The 26,518-nt window shown below is 47.2% G+C and overlaps 2 protein-coding genes across 4 annotated transcripts in view; one reads left to right on the top strand and one right to left on the bottom strand.

Moving 5' to 3' along the window:
• Nucleotides 1-13,186, bottom strand: part of Samd4b (sterile alpha motif domain containing 4B) — a 37,335-nt gene extending 24,149 nt beyond the window's left edge. Inside the window, exons 1-2 of the mRNA XM_021167145.1 lie at nucleotides 13,133-13,186; nucleotides 552-954 (exon numbers count right to left, since the gene is read on the bottom strand). Coding sequence (XP_021022804.1) covers nucleotides 552-747 — 196 coding nt within the window. The 5' untranslated portion in view covers nucleotides 748-954; nucleotides 13,133-13,186. The remainder of the gene's footprint in view (nucleotides 1-551; nucleotides 955-13,132) is intronic.
• A 1,247-nt stretch (nucleotides 13,187-14,433) lies between these two features.
• On the top strand, nucleotides 14,434-23,388 carry Gmfg (glia maturation factor gamma). 3 transcript variants are annotated; one of them, XM_021167148.1, is made up of 7 exons: nucleotides 14,434-14,572; nucleotides 18,463-18,559; nucleotides 18,694-18,743; nucleotides 20,082-20,131; nucleotides 21,668-21,750; nucleotides 22,760-22,833; nucleotides 23,211-23,388. In XM_021167148.1, exons 1-7 carry the CDS (start codon nucleotides 14,570-14,572, stop codon nucleotides 23,280-23,282), a joined length of 429 nt encoding a protein of 142 aa, XP_021022807.1. In that variant the 5' UTR covers nucleotides 14,434-14,569; the 3' UTR covers nucleotides 23,283-23,388. The 3 variants fall into 3 exon arrangements, with proteins under 3 accessions (XP_021022807.1, XP_021022810.1, XP_021022808.1); XM_021167149.1 differs by lacking the exon at nucleotides 14,434-14,572 and adding an exon at nucleotides 17,950-18,054; XM_021167151.1 differs by lacking the exon at nucleotides 18,463-18,559.
• Nucleotides 23,389-26,518: the final 3,130 nt, after the last annotated feature.

Below are 26,518 nucleotides of genomic sequence, written 5' to 3' on the forward strand. Positions count from 1 at the left end.
TATGCTTTTTAGCAGGAGCCTTTGAGACAGTTCTTTGGACTGACTGTTCTTAGACTCTAAGGACAGGTTCTAAGGATGTCTGGCTCACCTATCCCAATGTTAGCTTCAGGGGACAGAGTGCCTTCTACTGGGTACTTAAAGAACTGGCATAAAGGACTACATCTACATTAAAAACTCTCTTGAAGCTGTTTGTGGCCTGAGACCAATCTACTTTTGAAAGTAAAACCTCCAACCCTATGGGTTATGGAAGACTTCTGAGATCCTCTCCTAGCTTTGAGTGACTCACTTCATGATTTACTTGCCTGTTCCTTTCAGTAGCTAAAACAAGCTAGCTAACATCCTTCCTCTATGTGGGCAGTTTCCAGTTTATAGTGCCCTCCTCCTGGGAGTCCCCATTCCACACCTGAGGACAGCTGACAACAACACAGCCCCAGGAGACCAGAGAAGCACAGAACATGTTTCTCAGCTCCGATGTTGGTTGGCCTCTGTGGCACCTGGCACCTGCTCTTGCTCTCCCTACTGTACTCCCATATCTAGAGGCAGAGACTCACCAGCACTGTTGGCCTCTGACTCCAGCAGGTGGATATCATTGCAGTCCGCCAGCGAGTGCTCCAGGCAGAGCTGTAGAAAGCGGGCTTGGGTACGGGTGACCCGCTTCAGAAGGGACAGCAGGGCCACTGTCTGTTCACACTCATTCCAGCCCTTGAACCAGCTAGCGAGGATGCCCACTTGGTCTCGGAACATCATGGTGCCAGGCCTGGGGCCAGGGTTGGGGGACGGCGGTGGCAAGGGCCAGCGCCGTCACATGGTCTCGGCTCTGGGCTCCTGTTACCTCTCCCCTAAGGGCCAGGGCTTGAGGATGTCCCCTGGCGTGGTGGCAACGGGTGGTGGTGGGGAGGAGGGAGCCTGCTTACATCAGGGGAGGTCTTGGTCCAGCCACACCTCTCCAGGCTCCTGGAAAAGAAAGCAAAGGGATCAGAGGGGGTGTAGGGGTTAAAATTGTCATGGATAAATTATGAGATGGGGCCCTGTTCCCGTTTTATGGAGTTTGTTCTAAGTTTCTGGGAAAAGCCAGCAGCAGATATTGAACCAGCTCCTCTCTAACTGAGGACCCAGGGAACAGGCAGGACTGGCACCCCTTTAGGCCCTGACCTTCAGACACTGAACCAGCTCCTCTCCAGCTGTGGATTTAGGAAGCAGGTATGATTGGCACCCAAGACCAGATCCTCAGAGACAAAGGAAAAGAACTGCCTCATGCACAGACTGCACAGCACCAAAGGAGTTGGGTTCGGATCAAAGATTAGGTCAAGATGGTGTTCAGAAACAGGAAGAGATGATGTACATCTGGGTAAAGACCTGAATGAAGGAAGGTTTGGCTCAAAGTGACAAAGCAGACATATGACCTGGAAGAGAATCCCTGCCCTTGCTAATCTCATGCTGCCTCCTCTTAGAGCTGGACAGTGACTGTTGAATAGCAGAAAAGAACCTCAGAGTTCCTTAACTGCTTCAAACTAAACCCCACAATTGTGGCTTGAGAGTGGAAGGTGGAGCAGTGGCCCCAGTAGAGATGCTACGTATGCAGACAGCAGATGCTGACAGCAGTTAACTAGTCAAAAACTAGCTGGTAAATAAGAGCCCAGGACACGAACATGGATAGGCTTGTTTAAAGACTACCACCATAAAGGGATCTCATGCCCTTCAACCCAGCTCTGCTGCTCTGGAAGAGGTTTGGCTCTGAGCTCTAAGTCTCTACCTCTCTACTGTGAGGTAAAGCCCTCCCAGCCTTTCTCTTCAGTCCTTGAAGCCAGCTTCTGTCCTAAGACTCTGAGGTAGAAGTCCCCTTGATTTTTCAGGAGACCAGATTGTTATCAAAGAGCCAAAAGAGTGCCAACTTAAAAGGAATAGGCAGATTAAAAAGCAAAGACACTGCTGGGCGTGGTGGCACATGCCTTTAATCCCAGCACTTGGGAGGCAGAGGCAGGCGGATTTCTGAGTTTGAGGCCAGCCTGGTCTACAGAGTGAGTTCCAGGACAGCCAAGGCTACACAGAGAAACCAAAACCAAAACCAAAACAAACAAACAAAAAAAAAGACTTCTATATAATGGATCTATCCAAGGATGGAGCAGGTCACCATGTGAGGAGGTAAGAAGTCCCTTAAGCAGAGGCTGGGTGGACACCCCTTGGGAGTAGGAGTGGTTCCGCCACTGGATGACAGCTCATGTGATATCAGACCATGTTACTATTTCAGGGGAATGTTTATGATGGGAGGTTTGATATACCAAAAGATTTACAGCAAAAAGATGACCAAATTATCAGGCAAAAATGGTGCATATTTCCACCCATTAATTCCTTTACTATGTTGTTACTTTTCCTAAGCAACAACACCATATCACCCATAAGATGCTGACTAAACATCAATCCAGCTTCTTCCACCAAAGCTCTGGGACAACATAAGGTCTCAAATGTGGTACTCACCAAGCTAGGCTTTCACCAGAGCTGGCCACTGGGGACTACACTGAGTTGCACAGTACAAGGCCTGTTTAAAGGCAGAATATACTATTCCACTCTAATCAACTGTTGCCACGTGGGAACAGATTTGTATTAATTCTTCAGATTTTTTTTTTAAACTAGAAGGGAAAATCTGGCTTTGAAAAAAAATTCCCTATTTTTAAATGTTGGAAACTAATTCACATTAAAACAGCAACTGTGAACTACAACACAGAACAACAAAACCCCAAAACATTGTGGCTGTGGCCCTTGAAACAAACTGGAAATAGGCCAGAAGCCAACTAACAATTCCTCCCCGGGCCCTCTGTGGTCTGTATCTTCAAGCTACCCAGATGTGCAAGGGACATAACTGGTAGGGAGGACATAGGTGGAGCAGGTTCTAATGGTCTGCAGTAGAACTGGGGTTTCTACAAATCAACCCATAAGACCAAACAATGGAAAACCATCCCCTTAGTTAAACCCAAAGACCTGAGTTTGATTCCCAGAACCAACATGATAGAAACAACTCCAAGACGTCTTTCTGACCTCCACGTACATACACACCATGGCACATGTGCTTACACACACCACCCACCCACCCATTCACACCCACACAGTAAAATGTAATTTAAAAAACGTTTGTTTTAAAAGATCTCCAAAATTGAAACCAGCCTGATCTACACACCAAGTTCTAGGTCACCCAAAGGTACTTAGTAAAGATTCTGTCTCAAAAATAAATAATCCATTCCTAATGGGACTGGAGAAATGGCTCCGTGGTTAAGAGCACTTGCTGCTCTTGTAGAGGACTTAGCTTTGGTTCCTATCAACCATATGGCAGCTCATAATCATCTGTAACTCTAGTTCTAGGAAATCCAATGCCCTCTCTAGTTCTCTGCAAATACTTGTGCATATACTACACATACATATATGCAGACAAAACATGTTCACACATAAATCTTTAAAATAAAGAAGAAAAAAATGACACAAGGATTTCCGTAAGTTTATAGCCAAATTGGGCTACCCAGCAAGTTTGAAGCCAGTCAGGATTACATAATAAGATTCTATCTCAAAAACAACCTAAAAGTAGTGATCTTAGGCTAGGGAGATAGTTCAGGGGCTAGAACATACCAGCGGGAGGATTTGAGTTTAGATTGCTACAATCTAGGTGAAGTAAGATGTGATAGCCTCTGCTGCAGTGCTCCTACATCAGGGTGAGAGATGGAGACAGGAGAACCCCCAGAAGTTCACAGGGCAGCTATATCAAGTGGTGAATAAGAGGCAACCTTATCTAAACAAGGTAGTGGGCAAGGACCAATACCCAAAGTTGTACTCAGATCTCATAATTCCTACCATGGCTCACACACACTTGCAGCTACCCACATAAATGTGTTCCCACACACTCACAGAGAGGAAGGGAGGGAGGGAGGGAGAGAGAGGGTGAGAACATGAGATTGAGAACATAAGAAAGAAAAAAGAATGATCAGGACAGAAGGATGCTGAATACTGGATGTAGGTGGTACATGAAAATGAATGGATGGCCCCTTTCCACTGAAATGCAGAGGCCCTTGGTCCCCCTGTCCCTGAATCCCACCTCTTTGTTTGAAATGAGACAGTACCTAAATAAGGCATTTGCACCAACTGTCCTATGGCACCTCATCTTTCCATGATGGGGTTATCTGTCAAATAGCCATTCTGTCTTCTGGTTCTAACAATGAGTTCCCTTTTAACAATAAGCCCTCCTTCTGTTACCTTGTGGCTCACTGCTTTATTCAAAGCCAACATAAATGGAGCATCTTCAAAGAGGTGAAGGAAGGGGATGACCCAAGGGCCACAGAGCCTGAAGTCTTCTTACTGGGCTAAACTTTTTAGTTCAACAGGTCAATAAATACACTCCTCAGCCCTGTTAGAACTGGATTTTTTTTTTACAACAGTCTTGGTTACTTAAATATAAAACTACATCTACTGCTGCTCTGGTCTCTCTGTCCTCACATGGCCAAACCTGAATCTTCTTGCTTTTGAGGAAAGCCAGGAGAGGGCCTGCTATAGCAAGCCTCTAAATAGTTAGCAACATTGCTGTCATCTCGTCAGATTTAGAATGTATAACTTTCTTGGGAAGTACCTACAACCCCAGAGGTGAAAAAATGGAACCAAACAAACAGCTGAGAGGTACCAGAGAAAATTTTCCCCAGGCTTCTTCCTTGGCCTCCAAAAGTGAGAAAGGGTCCATGGACAGGACAAGTACTCAGTCAGCATTCACCCCGCTCGCCCAGGTTTCACTGTGCAGCCCTAACTATCTTGGAACTCACTCTGTAGACCAGTCTAGGCTCACATTCTTTCTCCTGAGTGCTGAAATTAAAGGTGTGCACCAGCACTGTCCAGCTCAGTCAGCTCTCTTCATTTAGAAACAGAATTGGGTAGGTCAGGTGATCTGGCTCAAATCCCAGCTCTTCCACTGACACTACTATGGCTGTTGGCAAGTCATTCAGCTTCTTCCTCAGTTCAACTGTGAGAAGACTTAGATGACACCATGTATGGAAGACAACTAGTCAGAAGCCTTCCTCTCCTGCAGCATACACTGTCACTCACAGGCCCTGCTAACAATTCTTCACAGGTGAGTTCACCTAGATCCCAGACATCTACCTTTGCAGTTTGTTTGAGACAAGTTCTCTCTATGGAGCCCAGGCTGGCCTGGAACTTGAGATCTGCCTCCTTTAGCCTCTCAAGTGCTTGGGATCTAATTTAAAAATATATGTAAGGCTTAGGGGAGGGGGCTGTAACTCAATGACAGTGTACTTGTCTGTAAAATGTGAAAGTCTGGGATTTAATCCCTGTCAACACACACATACATAATACATAAAGATCACATACATTAATAAGACATGATTTTACAGATGGGAAAAATGAATTAGACAAAGGAAGTCACTACTCATGATTGTATAGGATCTGCAAGGCCCAGGCAGTATGCTTTCAGACCTCTTGCTCTTAATAAAGATGCTGAAGCTCCCTCAAGTCACCACTGGTGTCCAGAAATGAAGTTTCTGGAGTATCTTTTCCCACGAGGTCTCTGGGTACTATCAGTCCCCATCCATTCCTAGCTTTTATAGTTTCTCACTTAGGCCTGAGGAACACACATTTTATAAACAAAGGAATGGCTACTTATCGAACACATAAAAAAGTATACCATCACCTCACTAAAAAGAGTCTTCTCGCCGGGCGTGGTGGCGCACACCTTTAATCCCAGCACTCAGGAGGCACAGGCAGGCGGATTTCTGAGTTCGAGGGCAGCCTGGTCTACAGCGTGAGTTCCAGGACAGCCAGGGCTATGCAGAGAAACCCTGTCTCGAAAAACCCAAAAAATAAAATAAAATAAAAAAGAGCTTTTTCTGCTAATGAACTGTTCTGGGGGAAAAAAAGAGAAGCCAAGCAGGGCCACTGGAAGCTAAGTGCAACATGGGAACTCTGGGAAAGCCCGGAGTAAAAAGGAAGTTGCATTCCTCTTCCTATACCAAAAGCTCTTGCTTCTTTGCCTCTCACAGAATGTTCCCTACTCCCTCATCCTCCTATAAAATTGTCACCTTTGTAGATATTTCAGACTCTCTTGTCATCTGTTTCTTTCCTCTCCTGAAGATACAGTCTTTCCCCCCTGAAGCCAGGGTCTTGCTATGTAGTTAAGCTGACTTAGCACTGGAGATCTTCTTGTCTCCTGAGTGCTGGGATGATAGGCATATATGCCCTAAAATCACATTTTCTTTTCGGGAGGAGGGGGAGGGGTGGAATGGATTAGGTCCTGCTATGTGGCCCTGGCTAGCCTGGAACTCATGTAGCCAATGTTACAACTTAACTCAATATGATGAACTTCCTTCTTCTGCCTCACAAGCTCAGAAATGCTGGGATTTGGGGTATGAACAACTACATCCTCGTGGGTTTTTTGTTTTAAAGAGGAAAAGAAGTGTTGGAGAGATGGCTTAGTGGTTAAGAACACTGGCTGCTCTTCCAGAGGACCTGAGTTCAATTCCCAGCAACCACATGGTGGCTCATAACCTTCTATAAAATGATCCGATGCCCTCTTCTAGCATGCAGGTGTACATGCAGATAGAGAACTCATATACCTAAAATAAATAAACAGATATATCTTTTTTTTTTTTTTTTTGGTCTTTTGAGACAGGGTTTCTCTGTATAGCCCTGGCTGTCCTGGAACTCACTCTGTAGACCAGGCTGGCCTCGAACTCAGAAATCTGCCTGCCTCTGCCTCCCGAGTGCTGGGATTAAAGGCGTGTGCCACCACGCCCGGCTCAGATATATCTTTAAAGAGAAAAGGCTAATTCATCAAGCATGCAAGGGCACAACAGATATGGCTGTAACAGAATTGTCTGCCTGATTCTAGTTTTCTTTTTAAAGACTTCATTTATTTTCCTTGTATGTGTTTTGCCTCTATGTATGTATCAATACCTGAAGAGGCCAGAGGAGGGTGTCAGATTCTCTGAGATCAGAATTAGAGATGATAGTGATCTGTCATGTAGGTACTGGGAACTGAACCCAGTACCTCTGGAAGAACAGCCAGTCATCTTAATTGCTGAGCCATCTCTCTAGCCCCTAGTTCTTTTTTCTTAGTGGCAGCTACAAAAGTCCTTATCTGTGTCAGGAAAATGGTTCAACGGGTTAAATGCATGCTACCGAGCCCAACAACCTGAGTTTAATCCTTGAAACCCACATAGTGGAAAGTACTAATTCCCGTAAGTTGTTCTCTGACTTCCACATGTGTACATTATCATTTGTATGCCCAGATGTGTTCATAATCACAAATAAATGTTCCCAATCCTCTTCCTCAGACCTCAGATCAGACCTATCTCCAACTTTCCTCAAAGGAGGAGCTGATCTCTTCACAGGTGGTGTTTCTTCAAGGGCTGCAGCTCTTCCCATTCTCTCGCTGCCTAGACTGCGAGAGGCCTGAGTGCAGGGAAGGTTATGGTTATATGACACACAGCATCTGGCAAAGAGCAGGCTCTCCACAAACAGCTACGATACATTTCCCCACTGTGCAGCAGTTCTTCCCCTGCATGCAGCAATGCTAGGTTTAGAATGTCTCACTTCCTGGTCTTCCCACAACCGGTGTCACTCATCTTTCCTGCTCATCAGGCTCAGTTGTCACCTCTTCAACAAGGCCATTTCTGGCCACTCTTGTCTATCGTAATCACCTTTTACACCCGTCCATTTTCTTCACACCACATATCACATTCATACTTCTTTTTAGAATGTTATTATTTTATGTGTGTATGAATACGCATGTGTCACAATATGCATGTGGAGGTCAGAAAACAACTTGTGGTGTCAGCACTCTCCTTCCACCTTTACATGGGTTCTGGGAATCATATTTGGTCCTGAGGCTTATATACCAATTGCCTTCACATGATGAACCACCTCACTAGGGCTTACATTTCTCTTAATGCAGTATTTCTTCTCCCCCATCAGAATGTAAACTTCATGAGTTCAGGCCTTTCACTATTCTATCCTCAGCTATATCTCCAATACCCAAAATAGTTCCCTCCATGAATTACTCAATGAACACTTGTAGGTAGGGACATTTAAGATTTGCATAGTTCGAGCCGGGCGTGGTGGCGCACGCCTTTAATCCCAGCACTCGGGAGGCAGAGGCAGGCGGATTTCTGAGTTCGAGGCCAGCCTGGTCTACAAAGTGAGTGCCAGGACAGCCAGGGCTACACAGAGAAACCCTGTCTCGAAAAGCCAAAAAAAAAAAAAAAAAAAAAAAATAAAAAAAAAAAAAAGATTTGCATAGTTCTAGTTCACTGGGTAGTGGTGGCACACACCTTTAGTCCCAGCACTTGAGACAGAGCCAGGTGGATCTCTGTGAGTTCTAAGGCCAGCCTGGTCTACACAGTAAATTCCAGGACAGCCAGGGCTACACAAGAGAGACCCTGTCTTGAAAACAAAACAAAACAAAACAAAACAATCTTGCATAGTTCTTATACTTCTCTTTTATGACCTGTCTTCAACCACGATCTGACAAATTTGCACTAAACAAATAAAGCCTCTCCAAAGTTCTAGGCCCTAGAAATTCAAAGGGCTGAATCCCAGGACCTACTGTATTCTATGTTCTTAGGCCACTCACCTCCTTCCTGCCTCTCCTAGTGAGACCTTGAAACAACGTCAGTAGGGTCATACTCTAATGAGAGCAGGGAATTCTTGGGGATGGGGACAGAGAAAAGGAGGAACCATCAGTACTCATAAACTTCATGGGATAGAATCACAATCCTATTTGGTTCAGCGAGTAAGAGACCCAGTTGTAGAACACAGAACCCCAAATATATCCAAAGATCTTCAACCACCAACTGTCTCACACCTACTAGGTGGAGAAATTGTTTCAAAATGGGACTCTTACAAGTTTTTTTTTTTTTCCTTTCCACTGTGGCTACTAAAGAAGTAGAGTTTAAAGCTGGGGTTGCTGAGGGCAGTATCTGTCACCACAAGCAGAAACCTGGTAAAAAAGAAGCTACTAACTCAATGGAGAAATGTGAAGGTTGGGACTATTATCTGAACCTTTGGATGCAGCTATAAGCAGTCTAGATTTTTCAGTAATATGAGCCAATTAACCCTCACCTAATTCCCCTGCACATCTCCCTCCCATCCCTACTGGAGCTTAAAAAAGGCACAGAGGTACTTTGTGCCAAGATTCTACTACCTTTTAGGGCCTGGGCTAACATACTTTCTGCTCACAGCACTCAAGTGTATGCAAGGCATTTGTTTTAAGTACTTTACATGCATTAACTTAGTCCAAGAAGTAAGATATCATTATCACCTTAATTTTTTCAGCTGTGGAAATGAAGAGTCACACTCAACTCCTATCTGAACAGAAAATCCAACTATCTAACCCAAGGCATTATCATTTTGGGACAGGCAGGGCTCACAGACCTTCTATTAGTCCCATCTATCCTTCACCTCATCATATGTAAAATGAAGATAGTCGTAGTTTATCTACCTCAGGCTCCTGTGAATGTGAAATTACACAGATAAAGCATTTAAACAGCACCTAGCAAACAGTAAACAGCAATCCCTGTTACAGCTGTAGGTCACTCCAGTACAGCTGTGAAATATCATGCAAATGAAAAAGTACTTCCTTCCTTTAACTCTACTCATAGACAAAAGATACTAAGGGTGAGAGATGAAGATGTCTTGAGGCTCCGCATGTAGCTAAGTCATTAACCACTTCTTTTGTGCTCCAGGCCCTGAGTTCAGTTCTCAGCACCAGAAGACAAAAACATACAGTGTTTAAAAGTGTGTCGTCTGTCTAGGAGCCCCTCATTGTGGTCCTGATTCCCACGGAACACTACCTCACCTAAATACCACCTATTCCATGAAGTCTTTTCAAATAGCTCAATTGCCACAGCAGGTAATCTATACCTCATGCCCTTTTTAGTGCATCTGCCCAAGCTCTCTACTGACTCCCTAAAGTCAGTATTTATCTTGAGGTCTCTATTTCCTCTTCTTGGCCCTAAAGAGAAATGGATTCTCTTGGGAAGAGCTGAGAAGACTATAGAGATCTGAAACTTAGGCTGAGAAGCTAACCCGATGAGGTGAGGTAGGACACTAGAACAGAATATAGGATAGTTCAGAATCAGTGTCAAGAAAAGTTTCATGAATAGAAACAGTGGGGCAAGAGTATAGGCAAGGACAAAGTGATGAAAGGGAGGAAGGGGTGGGGAAAGTGTGCCAGGCATGAATGGGGAGTGGGATCTGAGAAAGTTGGAGCTACCCATTCTCTAAGAGTGCCCACTCATTCCTGGGGAACACCTGGCACATTCAGATACATCCTGTGCTTCTTGCTTCCTGTCTGGTGAGGGTAAGTGGGAAAGTGCAGATAAAACTATAAGCAGGAAAGGGAATGGTGCTCTATAAAGTACACTGAGGGCCCTTGGCATCTGAGACACAGAGTGGAAGACCTGAAGATGGCCATATGGAGAGAGAAATGAGGAGATGAAAGGGACATGTGTGTTCATGGAGGCAGCAATTTAAAGCAAAAGCAGCAAAGGCTCTGTAGTGGATCAGAGGGGTAGAAGGAGAAAGTGCTGAGGAAGAGCTGAAAAGGAACCATTCAAAGGCAGAATCTGAAGTAATTACTCAGAGGGTGGGGTAACCTTGTGGAGAAGCCAAGATCCTTCCAAAGTGGGTAAGAAGTCTTTCTGGAGGATGGGTGCATCACACAGTAGATCCTTGGGAAAATGAGGGTCTGCAGCAGGGCTTAGAGGCACATTTTTAAGCACTCTTTCAGGGAGACTTTTTATTAGAGAGAGAGAGAGAGAAAGAGAGGGAGAGAGGGAGAGAGAGAGATCGAGCAAGCCTCTTAGCAGCAGTGGTTCTCAAACTTGAGAGCACACATCATAATCACCAGTAGCATTTGTTAAAAACTCAGATTGTTGAGCTCTGCTTTGAGGTTTTCTGATTCAGTAAGTCTGAGTAAGACCCAAGAATTGGCATTTTCCAACTAATGCTGCTGCGGGTCTAACTAACCATACTTTGAGAGCCACTGACAGAGGGAAAGGGAGTGCTTCAGTAATGGGTCTTCAAAACTGAAAGGAAGAAAGTTGAAGTGAGTCCTCAAAAAGTTTCTAAGTAGGTGTTGAGATCTTTCCATTTCTGAAAGGAGAGACCTATGGGGGTCATGTCTAAAAATAAAGGAAGGAAGGAAAGAAGGAAGATAGGTAGGTCAGTCAGTTGGTCTATTGAGAGAAGTCTTCAAGCACTGGGATTCCAGACGTAGAGGAAGCTTGGGAAGGGAGAGTCTGAAGGATGCTGGGCCCCTGCAGAAACAGTGGGGGGCGTAGGCTGAGTATCCAGAAGGGCTTATAATTTCAAAGGACTAAGAATGGAGGGAGAAGAGAAAGCAAGAAGAGGTTTAGCCTAACTGGGATTCATCTGACAGATTCCTGAAATAAGACTGGGGATGTCAGAGGAGAAAACTGAGGGAGGGTTTCCAGAAAGTGCTATAGATTACCAACACAGGGCTTGGGAGAAAAATCTCTAAAGAATGTCTTAGGAAGTGGATTTTTAAATACAGGGTAGGGTAGGCATTGGGGGGCTTTATGAGAAATCTCAAGGTTAAAAACAAACAACCCCCCCCCAAAAAAAAAACCCAAGCATATAGGGCTGGGGGAAGACTCCTAATGAAGACCTGAGTAGGTTTTCCACAAAGAATTCTGGGTGTTCAGCTATACTGAAGAAAGATTAAGTAGGTATGCAAGGCTTTCTAAAGATGGTTCTAGAGAATTGGGGGTGGGGGAGATTCTGAGGAAGAGATAGCTAGAAAAGTCTTTTAATAAGAAAGTCTGAGAAAAAGAAAGAACTAAAGGCCATTTCAGGGTTTCTAAGTTCTTTGATGCATGGGGGTCCTGAAAGCTGTAGCTTAGAGGGGTGTTTCAGTATTGTAAGGAAGAGTGTCAGAAAGTTTACCTAAGGCTAGAAAGGGAGTTTCAAATTTTCAGGTTATCCAAGAAAAGTTCGAGAAGAATAGAGGCTATGAGGAAACTTTTTTGGAGTCCGTACACTATTCTTAAAACATGTGGTGTGTGTTACTGGAAAGGATTTGGGATACAGGAGAGGATTTGGAAGAGGTTTTGGGAATATGAGAGGAACTCTGGAGATTTCCAAGATTAGAAGGTGTTGGGGCTGAGGAGAAAAGGGCTGGAGTACATGAGATTACCTCTAGAGCATTCCAAGCTGGGGAATATTTGTGTAACATGAGTTTGGAAATCTATAGAAGGGTCTAAGAAATATGAGAAGAGGACAGGGCGCATATAGGAGGTGGAAGCAAAGAAAGGAGGGGATCCTCTAGGTGAGTTTTGGCATCTAAGAGCACTTCCTGAGGGTCTGAAGACGACTGTTCTGGGATATGCAAGCTCTTTAAGGATGATGTAGTGTTCACCAGGGACATCCTGAAGAATTTGGGGATAAGAGTGAAAATCTCTAAGACTTGTGGAATGGGGAGAGGTAGGAGGGCAAATTCTTGGGGGTATTTGAAGAAGTCTGAAGGAGAGATGACTTGAATATGTGATGCAGATTGGGGGGGGGTTAGATGCAGAGAGAGTATCTGGGGGCGGTTTAGGGGCTATAAGGTTCTTCCTGGGGGAGATGCCTGGAATATCTGTGCTGTGAAGACAGATGACGAGTAGCCACCAAGGAATGTGTTGCGATCTAGGAGGAAGATGTGAGGAGAGAACCAAGGACCAAAGGGCGGGGATCCATGGGGAGCGTCCCCAGAGGAGGCAGTTGAAAGCTGAGGGTGGTCTCCGGGGAGGCCGCTGGAGTCGTGCGGGAGGACCAGGCAGATGTGTGCCGAGTCAGGACAGAGGTCCCCGCGCCCGGCCCCTCGGCTATCCCCAGGGCGTGACGGTTTGGGAGGGAAACTGAGGAAGGGGCCCGGGTAGGGAGAAGCGGGCTGAGTGCGGAGCCCTAAGGGGTCCTCCAGGATCCTCCGGCCTCCCGAGGCCCGAGTCAGCCGCCCGCCGCAGCCCGCGGCGCGGGGTCCCTGAGGGGGCGGGGCCGGCCGCGCGGCCTGGGTCGCCCTGAGGGGAGCGCCGCGCGCCTCGACCGCCGCCGCCCCGCGCCCGCCGGCCCGGCCTTGCCCGAGACTCACCGCCTCGGCCTCCGCCGCCGCCGCCGCCACCCGCACCTCCTCAGGCAGCCGCCGCCACCCGCGCCGCTGCCGCCGCCGCCGTCGCCGCCGCCGTCGCCCCCTCTCTGGCCCGAGAGCTCCCCTCCCTCCTCCCGCACCGACCACCGCCGCCGCCGCCGCCGCCGTCGCGCTGCGTCACCGCGCCGTGCGTCACCGCCCCTGGCTCCGCCCCGGAGGGCCACTGTGCGCCAGCATTAGCTCACACCCTATTGACAGACGGTGAGCCCAGCCAACTGGCGGCGAGGGCAGACCGAAGGGTGGGAGGTGTGCGGCGAGAAAGGCGGGGTCCTGGTCTGGAGGGGAGCGACAGGGCTCGAACGAGGCCTGAGAGGCCCGCCCCCTCCTCACTACGATTGGTCTGACGAGAAGGTGACGGACAGACGGACAGGCCCCGGGCAGAGAGCAGAGGGCCGGGAAGAGGAGGGGCGCGCGCCGCGTTGCCCCGGGCAACGGTCTGGCGGAGCCCGCGATTGGACCTACGGACCCGCAGGGGGCAGTCTCGCGCCGGTCTAACTCAGTAGCGGCGAACCCAGTCACAATTCCTCATTCTGGCGTTCAAGGACCCCCCCTCCTCTCCGCCCCTCGGTCACACCCCGCCCAGGGTCTGTGTCCGGTAGTACCATCGCCCTTTGGGATGACAATGCTGCCTCCTGGCTCCTGGTATCGATCGGCCGCGCCTCAAGTGACACCTCAAGATGAGCGAGGTCCACCCTTTAAGGGTGGAAAGAGATAAGACCCCACACATAAGAGGCTGTCAATAAATGGAGATGGCTTCCATCACTCTTGTCGTGATCTTAGTCCATCCACAAACTGTCCTGCGCCGGGGTGAACTGACTGGAAAGGGGCCGGCTCTCCAGAAGGGTGACAGCAACGTGGCTTGTTCCGAGAACTCCAAGAAATACAGTCAGGGTGGAGTGTCGAATTTACGACAGGGAGTGGTAGGAAATGAGCTGCGGCCAGATGTTTGGCCACTGGAGGGAGTCTGCACTTGTGCTGAAGGCACAAGCGACTAGAGTGACGGGGCCAGTAAGGTCTTGGGGACTTGGGAGTTTGGAAGGGACGCCTCTAGCTTACATAGGGAAGTGGGATGAGAAGGAATGAGACACAGAAGAGAGAGCCCAGGGAGCTACCTGGGGAGTTGGGGCGGGGTTGCATCTGGGAGGGACCTTGGGGAGGGAGGAGGTGCGAAGTAGGCGGGACACTCAGGTGGCCCATTGAACTAGCCTTTTGCCACTGGCTGGCCACAGGGCGGAAGAGAAAAGTCCAGGACAAAGCCCTCTGGGAGATTGGGTCCCAGAGGAGAAGCTCAGTGTGGGACAGCCAACACTGAGGTCAAGACCGTTGCCCCACCTCGGGGACAAATTGAGGCTGGCGACCAGGATTTAAGGATCATTAGAGATGGTAATTGAGGGAGTTTGTGACCGATCCCAAGGAGGGTATGAGGGGTGAATGGAGACAAGGCTCAGACGGAATTCTGAGAAATTAGGGCACATGAGTTGAGAAAAGAAATGAGTACTAGACCAACATTGTGAAGATGGCACAGGAAAGAGTAGACGGAACTGGGCTTAGCGGCGCATCCTATCCCAGCAGAGCATTTCTGTAGGCTCGAAGCTAGCTTGGTCTACATATTGAGACCCTGAACTCGGGAGGCAGAGAGGCAGGTGGCTCTCTGAGTTCAAGGCTAGTTTGGTCTACAGAGCGAGTTCCAGGACAGCCAGGGCTGCGCAGAGAAACACAGATATTTTAAGTCTTTTTTTTTTAAGATTTATTAATTATGAGCACACTGTAGCTGTCTTTAAACAGACCAGATTCCATTGCAGATGGTTGTGAGCCACCATGTGGTTGCTGGGAATTGAACTCAGGACCTCTGGAAGAGCAGTCAGTGCTCTTAACCACTGAGCTATCTTCCCAGCCCACTCCACCTTTTTTTTTTTTTTTTTTTGGTCTTTGGAGACAATGTCTTTTTAGATATTCATGGCTGGCCAAGACTCCTGCCTCAGACTCCTGAGTGCTGGGGTTAGAGATCTGTACCACCACACAAGCTAGAGAGGGAGTTCTTTGTTTTTAAAATAGAAGAACTAACATTGTATAGAGGCTTAGGGGAAGATTCATCAGGGGTCAGGGAGAGATTATAGGAAGAATTGGGAAGACTAAAGAGGTACCTGGCAGGTGGGATGGAGACCAGTGATGGAGCCTGCCCATTATTAAAGAGGGGAGCCAGCACAGAAAGTCAAGTGGAGCAAGGACTTAGAAATATTTTTTTTATTTCTTCACTAAAATACATATGGTTTTCTCATAAGTTACTTTGTCTTTATTTCTTCTTTATAGAACAGTTGGCTTTATGAATTGATTTTTTTTTCAAAATTTGGGCACATAAGTAGGTCACATTACCCAGGAATTGTTTCAAGGGAAGGGGAACTTGTGTATCTGTGTGGGACACTCATGAGATCAAAAGGCCAGGCCCTGTGTATGATAATGTCTGTTCTCACTGAGCTACACGCAACCCCTCAATGCCCATTTGTTTATTTTATTAGATTTTCTAGAGTTTGTGTTTGTTTGGTTTGGGGGTTTTGGTTTTTTTTGAGAAGGGCTTTTCTGTGTAGCCATGGCTATTCTGAACTCACTGTATAGACCAGGTTGACCTCAAACTCAAAGATCTGCCTGTCTCTGCCTCCAGGGTGCTGGGATGAAAGATGTTCACAGCTACTTCTCCGCTCCCAGTGCTCTTAACTGGTCCTAGATGGCGAGCTATCTCTGGAACACCTGTTTTTTGATGTTGCCTTTTTTTTTTTTTTTTTTGAGACAGGACATTGTGTATGCCCAGGCTGGCTTCACTGTAATCCAGGTTGGCCTCAAATTTGCTACGTAGCCAAGGTTGTCCTTAGCTCTTGATCTCCTGTCTTTCTTTGCCTATCAAATTCTAAAATTAAAGAACTGGCTCTGTTTTGTTGTTTTTGACAAAAAGCTGAGCTATGTAGCTCAGAATGGCCTGCAGGTCTCCATCCTCCTGCTTCTGCCTCCCCAGTGCTGAAATTGCAGGCACACATCATAGTGCTCAGCTAGAATCTCCTGTTTCCTTTTACATTTCTTATTAGAGTTTGTTTATGTTTGTGCATGGATGAACATGCCACATCCCACTTTCGGAGGTCAGAGGACAATTTGTGGGAATCAGTTCTCTCCTTCCATGTGGGTTCAAGGAATGAATTCAATTTCTCAGACTTGGTAGCAAGTACCTTTACCTTCTGAGCCACCTCACCAGCCCTATTTTGGTCTTTTGGTATGCAGTGTCTCTGTGTAACTCTGGCTGTTCTGGAGTTCACTGTTGTCACCTAGGTTGGCCTCAGACTTGGCAATCCTGACTGCTGGAAGATATCTATAGCTATATCTATCAATGTATATTATGTATTATGTTATATAATTAATAAACATTGTAATTATATTTAAATTGGGGGCTGGAGAGATGGCTCAGCAGTTAAGAGCACTGACTACTCTTTCAGAAGTCCTGTATTGAATTCCCAGCAACCACATGGTGGTTCACAACCATCTGTAATAAGATCTGATGCCCTCTTCTGGTGTGTTTGAAGACAGCTACAGTGTACTCACATAAATAAAATAAATTTTAAAAATTTAAAAAAATTTATATTTGAATTGTATAGATTTAATTAAATTTATTTAGTTATATATTTATAATTATATTATATAATATATACACATATAGAATAGTATATAGGTATATATATATATAAACATATATGTTACATATATATACTTATTACATATACACACACATATATACATACATATATATGTGTATATATATGTATACACATACACACACACACATATATATATATATATATATATATATATAATAAGCTGTAACTGTTTGGGCCTTTCTATGCCTACCCTTGTTCCCAAATAACACAGAGACCATTATATTTATTTAATAGCTTTGGCCTTAAGCTAGGCATGTTCCTAAATAGCTTGTAACTCAATTATTCCACTTATACTAATCTAAGTTCTGCTGTGTGGCTTGTTACCTCTCCTCGGTTTCATGCAGCCCATTTCCTCCATGTCTCCCACGATTGATTCTTTCCCGGAGTTGCTTTCTCTGTCCAGAAGTCCCACCTTGCTATTCTGCCTTTTGCTACAGGCCATAGGCTTTTAATTTTAACCTATCAGAGGGCACCTGAGGTAGGCAAGGAAGGACAGAGACACATCTTTACACAGTATGCAAAAACATCACTCCAACAATAGGCCACCATTTCCATGGTAGCATTTATTAATTTTTGAGACAGGGTTTCTCTATGTAGCCTGTCACTGCTCTAGAGGCAGTGGGACCTGGGAGAATGGAGTTAGTAGAATGGTTGAATTTAGCAGTGGGTGACAGCAAACTTTAATCCCAGCACTTGGGAGACAGAGACAGGCTGATCTTTGAGTTCAACGCCAGCCTGGTCTATAAGAGAGGACCTACACAGAGAAACCCTGTCTTGAAAAAAAAAACAAGAAAATAAAGAATAAACGTGTGATCTACAGTACCAGACTCATTTCCTCTTTTTAGGCATCTCTATCTGGGATATCGACAGCTGACGCTTTTTTCTCTTCACAGCAATCCCAGACCAGAGATGCGAATTTAACTAGGGCCACAGTGAGGCAGTATTCGAACCCCCATCTTAGTGACTGAAAAGCCTCACAGGTTCTGACAGATGCAGGGAAGGAAGGAAGAGGAGGAGCCCTTTGTGACTGTTGTCCTAGGCCAGGCATAAACAGGATGTGGTGTTAGAAGAAAGCTTCCCCCTTTCACAGCCCGTCCCTCTCAGCTTGGGGCCCCCACCCGTAGAAGACAGAGGAACTGAGAAGAGGCCTAAGGACAGAAAAACATGGTCAGAGGGCCTGGGTGACAAGGAAGGGTGAGGGGGCCGAGTTCAGGGTGACCTGGAGCAAAGAGGGTACCTGGATGGAGGTCAGCTGGGGGATGAAGGTCACAGGCAGGAAGGGAAGGGACCCAGTCTTGACAAAGCTTGGTCATAGAGGTAGAGGCCTCAGGCAAGCAGGTGCTTAGGTCTTCTGGAGTAATCCGAGGGAACCCTCCAGGAAGGTGGTACCTGACCTCTGTATCCCTCGGAGCTGAACTGTGTGTCTTGGTAACTGCCTCCCTATCCAGGTGTTTGCCAAAGGCCACTCATATAGGCTAGCTTCAGCATCTTCATTGATTTACGAAGACACTTAACTCAGGAAAGGGGCCAGGTTAGAAGCTAAGCCGGCTCAGCTCTTCCCTGTCCCATTGGCAGTCGGACTCCCTGGTGGTGTGTGAAGTGGACCCGGAGCTAAAGGAAACATTGAGGAAATTCCGTTTCCGAAAAGAGACCAACAATGCCGCCATCATAAGTCAGTGACCTCTGCCCTCTGAAGGGGGGCGGGGGGGGGCGGGGGGGCGGGGGGGAGCAGCAAGGCAGGGAAGTCTGGGCTGGTGTCTCCTGGAATGGGGAGGGGTCTGTAATCTGTGTTCTCTCCCTCCCCAGTGAAAGTGGACAAAGACCGGCAGATGGTGGTGTTGGAGGATGAATTCCAGGTGAGGGGCTGGGATGCTGGACACTCCAAACACAGGAAGATGTCTGGGGACAAAGTTGGGAGAGTGCTCCCAGGGTTGGATCAGCTACCTCATAAACAGGGCACAGTGACACATGCTTTTGTAATGCTGGCACTCTAGGGGTGGAGAGAGAGGGACCAGGATTCAAGGTCATTCTTGGCTACAGTGTTAAGTTGGAGGCTAGCCTGGACTACACAAGACCCTGTATCAAAAAGCCAAATAAGGCTGGGTGTGGTGGCACTGACTTTTAATACTCCAGTGCAAAAGGTAGAAGCAGGCAGATCTCTCTGTGTGCTTGAGGCCAGCCTGGTCTACAGAGTGAGTTCCAGGGCTTACCTATGCAAAAAAAAAAAAAAAAAAAAAAAGCCAGGTGCTTCAGTTAGGGTCACTATTGCTGTGATGAACCACTACGACCAAAAGCAAGTTGGGAAGAGAAGGGTTTATTTGGCTTACATAGCCTGAATCACAATCCACTGAGGAAAGTCAGGGCAGGAACTCAAACGTGACTGGCACCTGGAGGCAGGAGCTGATGCAGAGGCCATGGAAGAGTGCTGCTCACAGGCCTCTCGTGGCGTGGTCAAACTGTTTTCTTATAGTACCCGGGGCCACCAGCCCAGGAGTGGTATACCCACAATAGAGCTATGTTCCTATATCACTAAAGAAAGTGCCCTATAGACTTGACCTAAATCTGATCTAATGGAGGCAATTTCTCAATAGTGGTTCTCTCCCCTCGGATGACTATAGCTTGTGTCAAGTTGACACAAACTAGCCAGCACAGGAGTTAAATAAAAAGAAAAGGTTGGGAGGATAGCTGTACAGAGCTCTTGCCTGTAGAGCCAGGCCCTAAAGCTTAAAAAAAAAAAGTTTTCATTTTAGATAAGGTAGCCCAAAGCCACTAGCAACCCTATATAACTTGATAAACCTCCCACTGTGGCTTTGCCCTCTGCAACAGCCTTCCTTCCTTCTTGCTGGAGCTAAGGCTGTTTGGCAGGGAAGGGTATTGACCAGGAAGAGCTAAGCTCCCTTAGGCCCCCTAAAAGGAAGTATACTAGAGTGGTTACCATGGGAATGCAGATTCAAATCAGAACTCTGGCGTTTACTCTCTTGTGCAATGTGGGGCAAGTCCCTTGACACTGCCGGACCTCAGTTTCTGTAGCTGTCAAAGTGGGCATAATAAGACCTTCCCGTGAGGGTTCTGAGACATCTCAGTGAATCCACATGCACTTCTTAGAAAAATGTCTCTGCATGTTTTTAAGTGATCATTTAATAAACCGAATGACAGTCATTTGTTTGTTCCCTGTCTCTTTCTCTCTGCCTCAGAACATCTCCCCAGAAGAACTTAAGTTGGAATTGCCAGAGAGACAGCCCAGGTATATGGGGGAAAGAGGTAGAGTGGGGGACTATGGGTAGGGGGTGATTGACCTATGAACTGGGGGACTGTTGGGCTCTAGTTCTGTTTATGGGCTCAAGATCTCTTGTTTGACGCCAAGAAGTCATGGTCTAGGAACTTTTGTTGATATAATATTTTATTGCAGAATTTTCACTAGTATGTTAAAGAGCCATTTATTTGTTTTATGTCCGTGAGTATTTTGCCTGCAGCTATGACTATGTACCACATACATGCCTGGTGCCTGCATAGGTCGGAAGACATCACAGATCTCCTGTGACTGGAGTATGAAGCTACCACGTGGGACTTGGGAATGAAATCTAGGTCCTCCGCCAGAGCAGCAAGGGCTTCTAAAAACTGAGACATCTTTTCACCCCTTATACCAATAATTTTTTAAGGGGTAGACAAATCAGGAGAGCATTTAAAAAAATTTAAGGACAGGTGGTGGTAGCATGCACCTTTAAATCCCAGCACTTGGGAGGCAGAGGCAGTTGGATCTCTGTGAGTTCGAGGCCAGCCTAGTCTACAAAGACAGTTCCAGGGCAACCAAGATAGTGAGCTCCTGTCTCAAAAAAGTTTTTTTTTTTTTTAAATTTATGAGTATGCATGTTTTCATGCATGTCTATGCACTTCATGTCCATAGAGGCCAGAGGGGGGCTTTGGATCCCCTAGAACTGGAGTTACAGAGCATTGTGAGCAACTTTGTGTACCTGAATCCAGTCCTCTGTAAGAGCAACAGTGGTTCTTAGCTGCTGAAATATCTCTTTCAGCACTCCCCCTTTTAAAACAGGACTTAATTTATTATTTATGTGCATGTGTCTATGGGAGCCACCTGACGCTGGGTCCTGGGAAGCTGACCTGCAGCCCCTACCTAAGAACAAAAGGTACCCAACCCCAGAGCCATCTCTCTAGCCCCTCTTGTTTCTTTGAAACGCAGTCTCCTGTATACCAGGTTGGCTCTGAACTCAATATACAGCCGAGAACAGCCCTGGATTCCCAATCTGCCTCCCAAGCACTTGGGATTACAGCTCCGTGCTGTAATGTCTGATTTTCATCCTCCTGTTGTAGCCTTCTGAGTACTGGGATCAGAGGCCTGGGCCACTCTGCCTGACTCAAATTGGTCTGTTCACATCTTTCATCCTGACTCATTTCTTTTGGGGTCTCTCAGGGTTTTTGGACCTCATTCCCCAGCTCAGGGACTTTTGAGGACTGCAAAGAGCCAGGGCCCAGAAGGGGGACCCCCACCCCACCCCCGAAGGGGTTCGATGCTGATTTTGTTTAGAGTTTTATCTTATAGTTTGTCTTTTCTGTGAAGTCCGATCGATCAGACTGTGGCACTTAGCACTTTGGCTCACATGCAGTTCCAGCTCCTGGGTCAGCACCCAGCATGCAACTTGCTGAGCCAGCCCTCAGGGCTCATTGCTGGGAGAGGGAAGTCCGGGGCCTAGCCCCAAATTCAAGGATGTGAACTCAGAGAGCATCGATCGCGCAGCTTCTCAGGTCTCGTTCTCTTCCGTAGGTTTGTGGTCTACAGCTACAAGTACGTGCACGATGACGGCAGGGTGTCCTATCCTTTGTGCTTTATCTTCTCCAGCCCCGTGGGTGAGGACAGCGTCTTAGATTCTGTGGAGCAGTGTGTGAGAAAGAGTGTGTGTGTGTGTGTGAGTGTGTTTGTGAGTGTGTGTGTCTGTGTGTGTTTGTGAATGTGAATGTAGAGTGTGCATGGCTGTGTTATGAGTGTGTGTTTGTGAGCGTGTGAGTGAGCATGAGTGTGTGAGTGAGTGTGAATGTGTGTGTGTGTCACTGTGGAGGTGTCAATAGTAACCAGATATGGTGGCACACACTTCTAAAGCCAGCACACAGAAGGCAGAGGCAGGCAGATCTCTGTGAATTTGAGACCAGCCTGGTGTGAATAGCAAGTCCCGGGACAGCCAGAGCTACATAGAGACTCTGCCTCAAACAAGTCTCCCTAAACACACACACACACACACACACACACACACACACACACACACACACGAGCGTGCACACGCACGCGCACACACCATAGCCAGGCATGGTCATGTTCTAACTGTGATCTCAGCAAAGAACTTGGGAAGCTGATGCCAGGCCCGACTAAACGACAACTAATATGAACAAGCCAGGCAGGCAGGCATGGTGGCTCAAGCTGTTAATTCCAGCACTCAGGAGGCAGGGGCAAGCAGATCTTTGTGAAATCAAGGCCAGTCTTGTCTACACAGTGAGTTCAAGATCAATCTTGGCTACATAGCGAGACCCTGTCTAAGGAAAAGAAAAAAAAAAGTGTAATCATGTGAATGTGTGTGTGGGTGGGTGCGTTGTACGTGGGAGCTGAGAAGTGAAGGCAGGCATTTAGATTCATCAAGAACTCATGGGATCCTGTTCATGTTACCTGGAAATCCCTGACAGGCTTCTGACTCTTCTCCCAGAGACCCTCACTATCACTTGAAGCTCCCAAACAAATGTAGAAACTCTTGAGGACAGATGACTTTCAAGGTCCTCCTCCAAGGAACGTCTGTGCCTACTGGACATTCCTAGAGCTTTACCAGTTATGTCGTGTTCCCAGCCACATCCATCTCCCTTTCTCACACAGGCTGCAAGCCTGAACAACAGATGATGTACGCAGGAAGTAAAAACAGGCTGGTGCAGACAGCGGAGCTTACCAAGGTCCGGAGGGGCTCTGGAGGGGCTGGGCAACCTGAGGGTCTGAGGGAGGGAGCCAGGGGCTGGACCCCTGGGGTTGGTGGGCTGAGGCTAAATTCTAGACCCCAGAGAGAAAGGCTGGGCCTAGATCCTCAGGTCTGAGGGAAGAGGGATGGACCTGGACTCCAAGGTCTGAGAAAGGAGGGATATGGAGGCTGGGATTTCTGGATTTGAAGCAGGTGGGCTTCTTGACAAAGTAGGAGGGTGACTCCTGGGTTTCTAGTAGGAGGGCTGGGGTACGGACTCCTGGGTTTGAAGGAGGATGGCTGGAATCTGGACTCCTGATTCCTAGGGGGTTAGGAATCCTCATTGGATCATAATGCCGATTGCTCTTTATCCAGGTGTTTGAAATCCGCACCACAGACGACCTCACCGAGACCTGGCTTAAGGAAAAGTTAGCTTTCTTTCGTTGACCTTTGAGCCACGGATTTGGAATCCTTACTTCTGAAGGCTTAGATTGATAGGATATGAACATCCAAGAGCTAAATAAAGGTTAAAATTTCAGGAACTTAACAATGACATGGTATCTGCAGAATCTGAGCCTCTTTGTTGGTGCCGCCGGACAGTCCCTACAGTTCCAACTTTGGCCGGGAGGGGGCGGACGTTTCTAGCGAAACCAAGCTGGTCCCAGGAGAACAGACACCTGTTTCTTAAAAACCAAGGGAGGGGACTATGGGGTTTCCTTGGATGGAAGGTGGCCTGGGTCCCCTTAAGGAATTTGAAGGAATGTTTGAATCTGTGAAGGGTCACGCCTAAGGGGATAAAGACCCTCGAGAGGAGAGCGTGGGCACCCTTTTTCTCCACCTGTTTCCCGCTCTGGGACAAGAAGGCATCTTTGGCGCCAAATGCTACTTTTCTCAGCCCTTAGGTAGGGAGAATTTAAAGGCCAAAAAAATGTCAAAGGATCAAAATGTAAGTGCTTCAGGCACTCAGGAGGATGCTGAGGGATGGATAGTTTGAGGGTGTGCTAAGCTTGAAGGCCCAGGACTGTGGGGAGAGAGCATTCAGAACTCTCTGTGAGCCCCAGAGGGCTTGAAGAGTCAGGGAAAGGATACTCCCTATACGCTAGCCTCTTTCTTTTTCTTTCTTTTCTCTTGGCACATCAGGGCATTGAATTTTCTCAAACCTCTGTTTCTCTTTGAAGGACATGTATTGAGCACCCAAGCCATACAGGGCTCTGAGATGGGCAGTCACCACAAAGATGAATCATACTGTCTCTGCTTCTCCCAGTGTCTCCCATGGCTCCTCAATCCTCACACCCAAGGCCCCTGGAACTCCCTCCCTCCACCTCTTTCCAGGTTCCCCGTTGAGAGGTGGCCGTTGCCATGGTAACAATGACACAGTGACCTTGGGCCTGGGCTGTCCCTCCCCCCAACCCTGGTGCTCTTAGATGAGCCTAAAAGGGAATTCTAACCCTGCCTCTCCCTCTCAGCCTTCAGATTCTTCACCCCTTCAATCCGTGTTCTTTTATCCCCAGTCAAGAAAAACCCTTTGTCGAGAAGTTCTGCATAGAATATCTCCAAACTGGGCTATGGAGAAATGCCCTTAGCTTTCCATGTTCTGGGACATTTGGATCAAGCTGTCTCTGCCCTGCTAGAGGTGCCATCCCACCCATGTTTCTTCTGATCACAGCCTTAGTCCCCAAAGGCTGGAGGTGGGAAAGAGAGGTCTGGGGATAAGAAGAGGCATTGAGGCCAAACAACCCCTGGCCTGCCGAGATCATGGAACTTGTCACAACAGTCACAACCTCAAATGCATAACAGCTAACTCTCCCACTGAGCGCTTCCTACGAGTCAAGGATCTGTGGGCACCATACGGGCACAGTTTAACCTCACTCTGAAGACAAAGAAACGGAGGCACAGAGGGTGAAGCCACAGACTATCCCATGCCCAAAGGCCACACTACCGGTTTTTTACCCAAGAAGTCAACAGCCATTTCTTTTCCCGTCCCTCCTCACTATCCTTCAGAGCGGAACTGGCTTTTCGGGTAGAACTGCAAGTAATCCAATCAGAAAGGACCATGTAGGTGACTCGCCCAATGAAGAGCAAATGTGGAAAGCAAAGACCAAAGGGGCGGAGGGGTGGTTCGATGGGCTCAGTCTACCAAGAAGTACCAGCACCCTGATGTTTAACTTAGGGTTTTTTTTTTTTAATTTTTGATGTATTTTATTACATTGTATTTATGAGTGTGTGTGTGTGTATTCTTTGGGCAGGAAGGCAAAAATGCAGAGTGTGGCTTAGGCATTAGTGGGTGGGGCTTAGACTTGTGGGTGGAACCTAGGATAAATACTATAATTAAGTCTCTAAGGGGGTGGTGGTGGTGGTGGTGGTTGCTGGTGCAGTGATGAGGTATGACTGTAATCCCAGCACCTGGAAGGCACAGGCAGGCAGATCTCTGTGAACTGGAGGCCAGGCTGGTCTATAAAGTGAGTTCCCGGACAGCCAAAGCTAGTGAGAAATCCTAATCTGGAAAAACCAAAGAAGAATAAGAATCCTGAGTTTCGGGGCTGGTGAGATGACTCAGTGGGTAAGAGCACCCGACTGCTCTTCCAAAGGTCCGAAGTTCAAATCCCAGCAACTACATGGTGGCTCACAACCATCCATAACGAGATCTGGTGCCCTCTTCTGGTGTGTCTGAAGACAGCTACAGTGTACTTACATATAATAAATAAATAAAATAAATCTTAAAAAAAAAAAATAAGAATCCTGAGTTTCAGGCTGGGCGTGGTGGTGCACGCCTTTACTCCCAACACTTGAGAGGCAGAGGCAGGCAGAAATCTCTGAGTTCAAGGCCAAGTTGGTTTACACAGCAAATTTTGGGCCAGGCTGCCATACAAAGCTAGATTTGTGCAGGGCTTAAGAGGCAGCAGGTAGCCTGGCAGTGGTGGCGCATGCCTTTAATCCCAGCACTTGGGAGGCAGATTTCTGAGTTCGAAGCCAGCCTGGTCTACAGAGTGAGTTCAAGGACAGCCAGAGCTACACAGAGAAACCCTGTCTCAAAACAAAACAGAACAAAACAATAAAAAAAAAAAAAGAGGCGGCAATTGGAGATAGGGCCTAGGTGAGGAATTATAGGCTAGGGCATGAGGTCATGAGGTCATGAGGTCATGAGGTCATGAGGTTGGAAGATGTGTGGCAGGAAGTAGGGCTCGGGTTAGTACTTTGAATTACCTCTGCCTGCATCATAGGCTCTTCACTCATCATCCGTTCTGTGTTCCTGTTACCTTCCCCTCTGCCCACACCTCCAGTACAGGGATAATGTCACCCCTCTCTTGGATGCCTGTGTGTGCTTCCTCTTCATGCACATGCTATGCTGCCATTTATTACCTGTGTGACCCTGGGCAAGTGACTAGACCTCTCTGCCTCAGTGGTTCTCATCTGTAAAATAGGGATAGTCAGAGGAGAGCCTTCGTAATTGAATGCCCTAGAATCAGTGCTACATCTGTCTCGTTTGTTTGCTGCAGGTCTTCTCCTACTTCATTATGTGTGCTACGTGTGCACACATGTGAGTGTGTGTGTGTGTGAGTGTGTGTGTGTGAGTGTGTGTGTGAGTGTGTGTGTGAGTGTGTGTGTGTGTGTGAGTGTGTGTGTGAGTGTGTGTGTGAGTGTGTGTGTGAGTGTGTGTGAGTGTGTGTGTGAGTGTGTGTGTG

Source organism: Mus caroli, chromosome 7, assembly GCF_900094665.2.
Source record: "Mus caroli chromosome 7, CAROLI_EIJ_v1.1, whole genome shotgun sequence".
Taxonomy (NCBI): domain Eukaryota; kingdom Metazoa; phylum Chordata; class Mammalia; order Rodentia; family Muridae; genus Mus; species Mus caroli.

Excerpts from the sequence above, each read along its gene's own strand:
- Gmfg (XM_021167148.1), top strand. Across the intron at positions 20,132-21,667 it reads TTGCCAGAGAGACAGCCCAG|GTTTGTGGTCTACAGCTACA; the intron begins GTATATGGGGGA and ends TCTCTTCCGTAG. Across the intron at positions 22,834-23,210 it reads AGACAGCGGAGCTTACCAAG|GTGTTTGAAATCCGCACCAC; the intron begins GTCCGGAGGGGC and ends CTCTTTATCCAG.